We start from the raw sequence: 9,876 nt of genomic DNA, 5'->3' as shown, positions 1-9,876 counted from the left end.
AAAAAAAAAAAAAAAAAAAAAAAAAAAAAAAAGAAGCCCCTCTAATCTGTCCTGCAGGTTGGGTCCCTGTGGGCACCCTTGGTTGAGTGCTAAGAACAGAGAGGGGAGATGCACATGTGGCGTGCTCTGCCTGGAAAGACTCCTCATCTCAGTGAGTAAAGTGACCGGTCCTTTGCCGGTCAGGGTGTGACTCATGCTCCAGGGTGCTTCTGAGCAGAAATGACCCAGCTAGCCAAACGGGAACCTTAAAATGTGGTGGATGTCATGTGCTTTCTGTTAGCTGAGAGATGAGTACCTGCTGGGTCAATTTTCTTTGAAAAGACTCATGTTTAAAGACATCTATAATTTCTGAAAAGCACGTACAATTGCTTTGGCATTCCTGAAGGTCCTTACGTCTTCCAAGTGTAACACACTCCAAGGCTTTGCAGGAAGAAGGAAAGAAAATGTGAGCTCTTAGATGAATTGGCTCCTACCTGTGCAGAGACAATAGCAGATCATAGATCGATACGCTGCTAACGTGGTGTCGTTATAAACCCACAGGTGTTACCTCCATAACTTGCCTGTAATCAGAATATTGCTGATTTCATACCTTGATTTCAAGTGACTAAAAAGCTGCATAGCCCCTCTAGGGGATAAGAAGATTGGAAAGGAAAGATTGGAATGGGCAACACAGGGAAAATTATCAGTGATGCCTGAGTTCCAGGAAACAGACACTCTCCTGGGAAAATGTCTTTTCCATCACTTACAGTCACAGCTGCCCACTGATGACCCCCGGGCCAGGGTGAGAGATTAGATTAAGACCATCAGGTGTGCTGGATGGCACAACCTGGCTGATTTAATGAGCTGTTCAAGAGGTATTGTAACTGATGTAAGTTAATCTCTTCACTGCATGACTGGATCTCATTGTTAGAAGTCCCATTGCCTGCTCTGGCAGATGGTGCAGCCTGGCAGATCAGCTCAGCAAGCAAGGCTAAGCCACTGGAAAGTGCCTTTTCTTAGGCAGAGTTGTGGTTTTACCTGCTACTTAAATACTAATCCATTCTTTCTCTAATTCGTGAGGCTGGTACGGGGATGCTGCCCCGACTTCAGAGACGAATAAAATCAGTTTGTTACAGGGTTGCTCTCCTCTGGGTGAAAAACCAGAGCGGAAGAACTCGCCTCACATGGAGCTGGCCCGTCTCCTCACTGCTGTGTCCTCACAAGTTTTATTTAGAGATACCCAGATCACATGCCAGCTGTCCCTTGTGAATGGTTAGTGGCAAATGCAACTCACCCCTCGTGTACAGAAGGATTTGGGAGAGGAGGGATCTGCAGTCAGTGCTGGGAAGGAGAGGTGTGGGAGGAGACCAGGAAGCCCAGGACATTCCTTTTTAGTCGACTTACATTCCTACTATAGCATCAGCAGACCCTGATGAAAGGGTAAAAAAAGCAAGGGGAGTGATTTTTGAGTCTCTGTTCAGGAAACTGAACATACCCGATAAAATATGGCTGTGTAGGTACTGAAGCATGTTGGAATATGTTGGGCTTGGTTAGTGCTAAAAATACCTTCTTGATTCTTTGTTAGCTTTGTTCTCATTATAAAGTAATTGATGAGTTTGTCTTTGAACAGTGAGGCTCTCCTGATAATTTTGCAGCATTTAGACGGCTTTGTGGCTGGTTGCCTTTTTTTCAGAGGATATGAAATACATTGACTGATGCATAACCCTTAGGGTGAGGCACCAGAAGCAAGTCAAGAAGGCAAACTGGAGAGCCAAGTTGCTGATTATACTTCATGTGTCAAATATTCTCAAAACCAAAAGGCGTTAGACAGGAACAGGGCAAATGCCTGTACTCACACCATGCGCGGCTTAAATTCTTCCTCTTCGTATGTTCTGTTTAATAAGGACATTGTTTAAAGTTGATTAAATTAGTTTCACACATCTTGGAAGCCATGGAAAGATGAAGAGCAGCAAAGAGGTGAAATGTTCAGGAGAAACTCACTTTCTGTATCTGACTTTGAGGTTGCCCCATCCCAATGGCATCTCTCTGCCTTGTGTTCCTTCTGAAAAAATCATTAATTCAGATCACTCTTTTAGTAAAGCTTTTGTCTCAGAAGACATAAACCTCTGCACTGAGCCTGTGCAAGAAGTAGTCCGTTGTCTTTGCCTGTTACAATATAACCCTCTTGCCCTGCAGCTTCTGTACTCGCAGAGCTGGGCAGTTTCAGGGAGAAAAAGTAGAGATGTCCCAAATTCAGAGAGTGATTAAGACACACTTTCCCAGCACTGCTTACACTGAAATCACTGATAGGTTTTGGAGTTAGCATTGCTCTGGTGTAACAAGATCCCGTTATAGCTCTTGCCCTAATGCCCGATTCACTTTTTTAAGGCAATCCCAAGAAATTAGAGAAGCAAGCAGTAATTCATTGAGCTGCCTGCCGTAAGCCAGCTGAGGCTGGCCCGTAGGTGAAAACCAAGACACCAGATCATCCCGTAAAAATTAGATGGCCTGGGATGTGGTGGGGAACGCAGCTGGCTAGATACCTAAATCTTGGATGGCTCGTGTGAGGAGACCCAAGGCCTGTCTGGGTTCTCCTGTGTTGGCCTAACCAGGTTCCTACCAGAGTAATTCAGTTTGTCCGTGCAGGTGTGAGAGGAGAACGAGGCCTTTAAATAGGTGGAGATTTGTAACCATGGGGTATAAAATAGGTGCTCTCTTGTGGCTTTTAATTGCCATGTTAGTTCTGTGTGCTGCTTGAATGCTTCGTTCAAGGCTTTTAATAGCTACAAAAGACATCATCACCTCTGTTAAGAGTGAGACTAAATGTGATACCTGCTACACTGTAGAGTAAGAGCTTGCAGCCTCTGTCCTTGTAACTTGCACTTCAAAATTTTACTTCACTATTTTCAAAGGAACACTGTGTGAACTTAGCAAAAACCTGACTTCAGTTTGGGTTTTTGTGGCAAGATGTGCTTAAACTTGTTATAAATGCAGCAATTTTTTTTTCTAATTCTTTTCAAAGGCACGACTGTGTGTGCTGAGTTGGTCGCGTCAGGAAAAAGGAGTCAAACTTCAGCTGGTGGAGGTGGCCTCATTTTCTCAGAGGTAAGAGGTTTCAGAAGTCCCTTGTCCCCTGGCAGGGATGGGGAGAGGTGCCTGATCTAGTGCTGACAGTTCTCTGCATTCCTACACGTGCCATCCGTCTTGCTCTTTTTTCATCTGGGCCTTTTACACAACACTATCAGGGAAAGAAGCACTGAAAAAGGTGCTTATGAAAATGTAAATTATCAGCAGGCTGTAGGCATAGCTTGCTCTTCTCTGAAACTAATTGTAACTCATATTTATTTAGGACTTGACATTGTCCGTTTAATGCAGCACTGAAGTTTTATACAGGTTTCTAAAGCATCACTTACCGTTTCATTATCTGACTGCAACAGCAAAAGACGACGTAGGGGAGCTATGTTTAACTCAAAAGAAGCAAAAAAAGAGCATATGCTTTTTAAGTAGTAATAGAGGAATCCTACTAAACTCTTTCTAAAATTGCTTCCCAAACTAGAAGTGTGCGTTCTTCCAGTAAGTGTTGGGTACTCGTTTCCCGGAAGGAGCCAGTTAGTATTTATTAACCAACATTAATGTGGCTGAGAGAGAGATGTTGGCCAGTGACAGGTTGCAGTATGAGCACAGCAGTTTTGAAATGTAGTTCTGTATCTTTCTTCCTGTTGGATAAAGATTTCCTAATCTGAATCTATCTGAAGAAAAACTGACAGAGCAATCAGACTAACTGTGGGTGAATCTTGCACAGAAAACACAACCATGAATTTATACAAAAGTCTACTGAGATCTGTATTAAAAAATTGTGTTTTCTCTGAGCTTTTACCGTTTTGAGAAAATTGAAAATTATATTTATTATCCATTCAAATGAAGAGTTAGTGATCTGAGATACAACTGGTTTATAAAGCGTATTAAATTACATATTTGTACACAGACTTTGTGCTAATATGTATTAATGTGCCCAGTTGTATCAGGAAAAGTAATGAAATAATTGTTTCTGAATTCTCAACTCTGCTAACATGTGCTGTAAAACCCTTCTATTTATCCAGAAACAAAATTTCCTGCGCAATACTATTTTTTCCCTTTTTTTTTTTTTTTTTTTTTTTTTTTTTTTTCTGGAAGGAAGAATTAATGGACGGTTCAAAAGGAAAAAAACTCTGCAAGGAAAGATACTAATCAGCCACCTGTGAGACATGGCTGATGTTCCCACGCAGTCACTGTGCTGTGCAGCCTCCAGGGGATGGAAGAATACCCCTCTCTGCTGGGCTGCTTCATCCCCAGGAAGGCAGTTTGCCATTGCCTGCTGGGGGGAGTTGTCTCCTCTCCTATCCTACCCCTCAGACTAGTTCTGTCCTCTGTCTGTCTTGCTCTCCTGTGTACTCCAGGCTCAAGATGAAAGACAAGGAAAATCTTAGAGGAGAAGATTCACTGGGGACAGAGAGAGCACCTGGGGAGACCAGGGACTGACAGAAACGTCCGTGGCTGCAGTAACCACCCAGGATTCGTGGGCACCAGGCTGGGGCTGAATGTCATCACCTGTGGGGCATGGGGACACGGCAGGGCACAGGCACCATCAGGGGGTGTGGGGACCATGGGGGGACATGGGGTCCATGGGGACAGTGTGGGGCTGCGGGGACAGTGTGGGGGACTCGGGCACCATTGCTGCCACCGTGAAGGGGACCCCAGGACCCTTGGGGGTGACACGGGCGGCAAGTCCCCAGCTGGGTCTGGTGCGAGTGCTTGTTCGGGGGCTTTCCCCCCGCCCCAAGGCCGGGCTCACGCTGACCCCAAAAGGCAGTTTATTGCCACAGAAAAGGGCCTTTCCCCCGGGACTTCCACCGTGACGTGGGTGGCACCAACCTCAGAGGGGGGGGGCAGGAGGCTGAGGGCGTCCCTGCCCGTCCGTGGGGGTAGCGATGTCACCGTGGCCATGGTAACCTGCCCAGGGTGTCCCTTCCCATATATGGGGCTGTGATGTCACAGCGGCCGCTGTAACCCACGGCAACAAGCCTCTGACAAGGGTCGCTGGGCTCCGGCCGTGGTCAGTGCGACCTGGGAGGTGAGGAGAGGGCAGGGCAGGGAAGGGGCTCCTTGCCGAGGGAGGAAGGGGGGTCCCACACCTCGTGGCGCTGGGGCTGTGCTGAGAGCTGACCCGCGCCCCGCTTCTCCCTCAGAGTCAGCCGAGGAGCATCTGGGAGAGACACCCCGGTGCTGCTGGGACAGGGACGCTCCCAACGCTCGCTGTGGACATGTCTACGGCCAAGAGGCGAGAGGAGGCCCTCGACTTGATGGAGCAGGGTGAGAGCAAAGTTTCCCTCCCGCAGCACAGCAGAGGCGCTGTCGGGGCGGTCGGCGTGGGGCCGAGCGCGGTGGCAGGGGGAGTCGGTGCCTGCGATGCCCCTTCCTCGCCACGGCCCCCAGCCCTGCCCCTCACCCCTCAGGGACGGAGCAGGGCCCTGGGGACGATCCCTCAGGGACGCTTCTCCCGGCCCGCAGAGGTGCTCATTCCCGCCGGCATTTGCTCTCTCCCTCCAGCGTGCATGCTGTGTGGCCAGGCAGCGGCGGACCTGGTTCTCTGGGGTCAGAAAGTCGAGCAGGAAGAGCTGTGCGCCCATCTCTTTTGCCTGGTGAGTGCCCTGAGGCTCCCTCCAGATCGCCAACAGGCACTCCCAGCCACACTCTGCTCATCAGCTCCTCCTCTCTCCTGCAGATTTTTGCCAGCAAGCTGCGTTACTGGCAGGATGAGGAATCAGGGCAGCGGAGATTTATCCCCGAGGACATTGCCTGCATAGTCGAGCGGGTAGTCGACAAGGTCAGGGAGATTTGTGTCAGGAGAGGTTTGGGGGAGCTTAGCCCAGAGCCCAGGAAAGAAATCCCAGCCCCTCCAAGCAGCTCCCCAGAAGGCTCCAGCCCAGGAGCCTCGTGCGCCGGGCGGATCTGTGGGCTGTGGCCCAGCAGCGGCCACATCCTGCGCCCTGCCCGGAGGCGTGGGGCTGGCTGGGGATGCTCTGAGGCTGCTGCTGACGGGGGCTGCTCTGCTCTTTCCAGCAATGCTTCATCTGCGGGGAGAGCGGGGCCGCCATCACCTGCTGCTGGGAGGGCTGCGACCGCAGCTTCCACCTGCCCTGTGCCATCGCGGGGGAATGCGTCACACAGTACTTCCTTCCGCACAGGTACCTCCTGTCCCCTCCTCGCCCCCACCGGGGAAGGACCCAGCGCTTCTCACCTCACCCATCCCTTCCCTCTGCCCCCCAGGTCCTTCTGCAGGGAGCACCGCCCGGAGCAGGAGGTGGGGGCGGCTCCAGAGAAGACCAACTGCCTCATCTGCCTGGAGCCTGTGGAGGACGGAAAGTCCTTCCACACCTTGGTGTGCCCCGTCTGCAGAGAGGCCTGGTTCCACCGGGGCTGCATCCAGGTAGGAGCCATTCCCTCACCCCCAGGACTCGGCAGGTGCTGTGCAGCACCAGGGTCTCACTCTTGCTCCTTTTTTTTCCGCTGCAGGGCCAGGCTCAGTATGCTGGTTCTATTTCCTTCAAATGCCCCCTGTGCAGAGACAAGTACAACTTTCTCCACGGCATGCTCACCATGGGCATCCGCATCCCTGTGAGGTTGGTGTCCTGCCGGCTCACAGCACAGGAGGCTGCGAGCCCTGTGCCATGCCCGGGGCTGCCCCTGCAGTCCTGCCCCTCCGCTGTCCCGTCTGCCTGGGCTTCAGCTTCACGGAGGAGCTGGAAACCAGGCAGGGGGGAGGAGCAGGGCTGCCCTGCATCAGCCTCATGCCAGGGCAGCAGGGGCTCAGCCTTTTCCCTTTCTCCGTCAGATTGCCATCTTGGGACAACAGGCCTCTGGGTGAAGCACGAATGGAGAGGCACAGCTGCTGCAACACCCGCCAGTGCCTTTGTCCCGGGGGCAGGGAGCAGGCAGAGGAACAGGGGTAAGTTGCCAAAGCGGCACCCTGGCCTCTGCACGGGACCTGTCTCACCAAGAGCTCGCAGCAGAAGGACTGAGAACACGAGCTGTGTGGCACAATCCCGTGCTGCGGTCACTTTGTCCTCACAGCCATGAACCCTTTTATTCCGCAGGCCCTGGGAACTGCTGCTGTGCAGCTCCTGCGCTGCCGAGGGCACCCACCGGCGCTGCGCCAACTTGAGCACCAGCAGGAGCACCTGGGAGTGTGGCCCGTGTGCTGGCCAGGGCACCGGTAAGAGGCAAAGCACCTCCATGCCCCTGGGCTGGGGCCAGGGCCCAGGCAAGGCCTGGCAGCGGGGGCCCAGGCTGGGCTTGGCAGAGCCTCTCTGCCCCAGGAGGGCTGGGGGCACCGCTCTGGCCTCTCCACAGTGGCCTCTGTGCCCCTGACCTTCCTGCTTCCCCTTACAGCCTCCAGTGACTGCTCGGAGCTCGCTGGCTCTGGCACGGGGAGCCCGTCAGGACCGGGCTCATCCCAGGGCTCCCCAGTGCCGCAGAGCAGCAGCCCCAGCCCCGCCAGCCAGCTGCCAGCGGAGTCCTGCCCCTCTCCAGCGCTCGAGGGCAGCAGCTCCAGCCGCCGTGGGCCCGTGCGGAGGAGGGACAGCTCCCGCCTGGAACGTCGGGCCCAGAATCCTTACAGCCGGCCCGGACGCAGACACGAGACCAGCCGTGTGCCGTCCCCACATGCTGGTCCTGATCCCCCTCCAATGGCACAATAAAGTTGTCTGTCGATCTCTGCCCTGGGAGATTCCACGCTCATTTCTTGGCTTCCTCCTCCTCTCCCTTTCTCCAGGGGCAGCGTTAGGGGCCGGGCCCAGAGGGTTTCTTCCCCCGGGGCCTGGCAGCCCCTTGCCCAGCCCTCCCTCCTTGCCGGCTGGCCTTGGCCGGCTGCCCAGCGCCATGGCCGTGTGCTTCGGGCCTCGCCGACCCCGCAAGCCGGCTCAGTCTCCCCGGGGAAGGTTCACACTAGGGGCAAAGCTACTTTTCTTTACAAGCTCCGACCGGTGTCATAGCCGGAGCTGTGACATGGAGATTGCTGTAGGCGGTCTTGCGCCAGTAGCCGCAGGGCATTCCTGCTGCCCAGTTCCAGGACCTGTTGCCCATCCTGGTTGCTGCTGTCCCAGACCCATCCAACACACCATCAGCTCAGGCCACACAGAAGCTCTAGGAAGGAATGTTTTCACCAGCCCTGGGCAGCCTGTTCGGCCCAAGAGCAAACCTGGGGCTCTGCGCTTGCTCAGCCCCTTGTCGTGCTCCGAACTCGCCCGGCAGCCAAACCCCACGCAGGCAGTCGCTCACCCTTCCCCCTGCCGGGAATGGGGGACCAATTGGAGGGAGAAAGGGAGAGTCATGACTTGAGATAAAAGCAGTTTTGTAATTGTAATAATACAATAACAGTGATAGAAAGTATAAAGGTGTGATGCACCCTGTGACTGCTCCCCACCTGCCCGCTGATACCCAGCCCCTTCCCATACAGCCATCTCTAAAAAACGAGACCCCACAATCGCAGTCCCAGATGCAACAGAGAACCTCCTGCTTCCCAGTCGCCCCTCCTTGACACCCTGAGCACAACATTATGGGATACAGGATACGCCACTGGCTAACTGGGTGCTCTGGCTGTGCCCCCTCCCAGCTTCCTGAACACCTGTGCATGGACAGGATGTCGGGAACTGGAGAGACCTTGATCTCTTACAACAATCCCTGTGTTATCAGCGTTGTCCTTATAGCAAATCCCCTCCTGAATCCAAACCATAGTGCTATTCCAGCTACTAAGAACAAATTATCTCCTCCCAGCTGAAGCCAGGACAGGGCCCACCCCTTATATTACACCATTTATATACCATCTACATTATGCTCAGGTTTCCAAGACATTCTAACAATCTCCATCCCATTCCCTGGTCTCAAATATATCCCCACAGATCTCATTCCCTTCATCTACGGGCCATCCCTCCAAAATGTATAGTGAGATCATTTAGTCCATAACTTTGTCTTCCATCTCTCATGGCAGTCTTTTAAGACAGGAGGGATGAGGCGGAGTTGGCTCCGTCGGTGGAGTGGGTGACCTCGAACTCAGCGGGACAATGACGTGAAGTCTCTGCTACAAGTGGAGCTGGTGCCTCTGGCATGGTGCCTGCTCACAGTCTGCAGGGCAAAGGTGTCCATCTGCAGGGTGCTGCTGGGCACCAGGTGCTGAAATCAGCCCTGACCCTAACAAAGATCATCGTTTCTATTAAAGTGCTGCCGTTAGTGTAAGATCTATCAGCCAGAGCGATGACGCGATGCAATAACAGGCTTATCACAGAATCACAGAGTCACTCAGGTTGGAAAATCCCCTTGGGATCATCGAGTCCAAACCTCAGCCCCACTCTACAAATTTCTCCCCTACCCCACATCCCCCCACAGCTCATCCCAATGGCCCTTAAACCCCCCCAGGGATGGGGACTCCCCCCTCCCTGGGCAGCCTGTTCCACTCTCTGACCACTCTGTCTGGGAAACATTTTCTCCTCCTGCCCAGCCTGACTCTCCCCTGGGGCAGTTTCCAGCCGTTCCCTCTTGTCCTGTCCCTGATCCCCTGGGAGCAGAGCCCAGCCCCGGCCTCTCTGCAATGTCCTGTCAGGAGCTGCAGAGAGGGATGAGGGCTCCCCTCAGCCTCCTCCTCCTCACACTGAACACTCCCAGCTCCTTCCCTGGCTCCTCACAGGATTTATTCTCCAGGCCTTTCCCCAGCCTCGTTGCCCTCCTCTGCCCTCGCTCCAGCCCCTTGAGATCTCTCTTGGATTGAGGTGCCCGAACCTGGACACAACCCTCCAGGTGTGGCCTCACCAGTGCAGAGCGCAGGGGACTGTCACCTCCCTTCTCCTGCTGGTCGCACCAGTGCTG

At 53.4% G+C, this 9,876-nt stretch overlaps 1 protein-coding gene across 1 annotated transcript in view; it reads left to right on the top strand.

Annotated features, from left to right (window-relative positions):
* The first annotated feature begins 4,631 nt into the window (after positions 1-4,631).
* LOC113490533 (PHD finger protein 7-like) overlaps positions 4,632-9,876 on the top strand; it is a 5,742-nt gene continuing 497 nt past the window's right edge. Inside the window, exons 1-10 of the mRNA XM_026867059.1 lie at positions 4,632-4,760; positions 5,205-5,328; positions 5,566-5,657; positions 5,741-5,842; positions 6,079-6,203; positions 6,286-6,445; positions 6,532-6,638; positions 6,851-6,964; positions 7,113-7,231; positions 7,408-7,686. Of these exons, the coding sequence (XP_026722860.1) occupies positions 4,632-4,760; positions 5,205-5,328; positions 5,566-5,657; positions 5,741-5,842; positions 6,079-6,203; positions 6,286-6,445; positions 6,532-6,638; positions 6,851-6,964; positions 7,113-7,231; positions 7,408-7,686 (1,351 nt within the window). The remainder of the gene's footprint in view (positions 4,761-5,204; positions 5,329-5,565; positions 5,658-5,740; positions 5,843-6,078; positions 6,204-6,285; positions 6,446-6,531; positions 6,639-6,850; positions 6,965-7,112; positions 7,232-7,407; positions 7,687-9,876) is intronic.

Source organism: Athene cunicularia, unplaced genomic scaffold, assembly GCF_003259725.1.
Source record: "Athene cunicularia isolate RWA unplaced genomic scaffold, athCun1 SCF_124, whole genome shotgun sequence".
NCBI lineage: Eukaryota > Metazoa > Chordata > Aves > Strigiformes > Strigidae > Athene > Athene cunicularia.
This window is presented reverse-complemented; position numbering and strand designations above follow the sequence as displayed.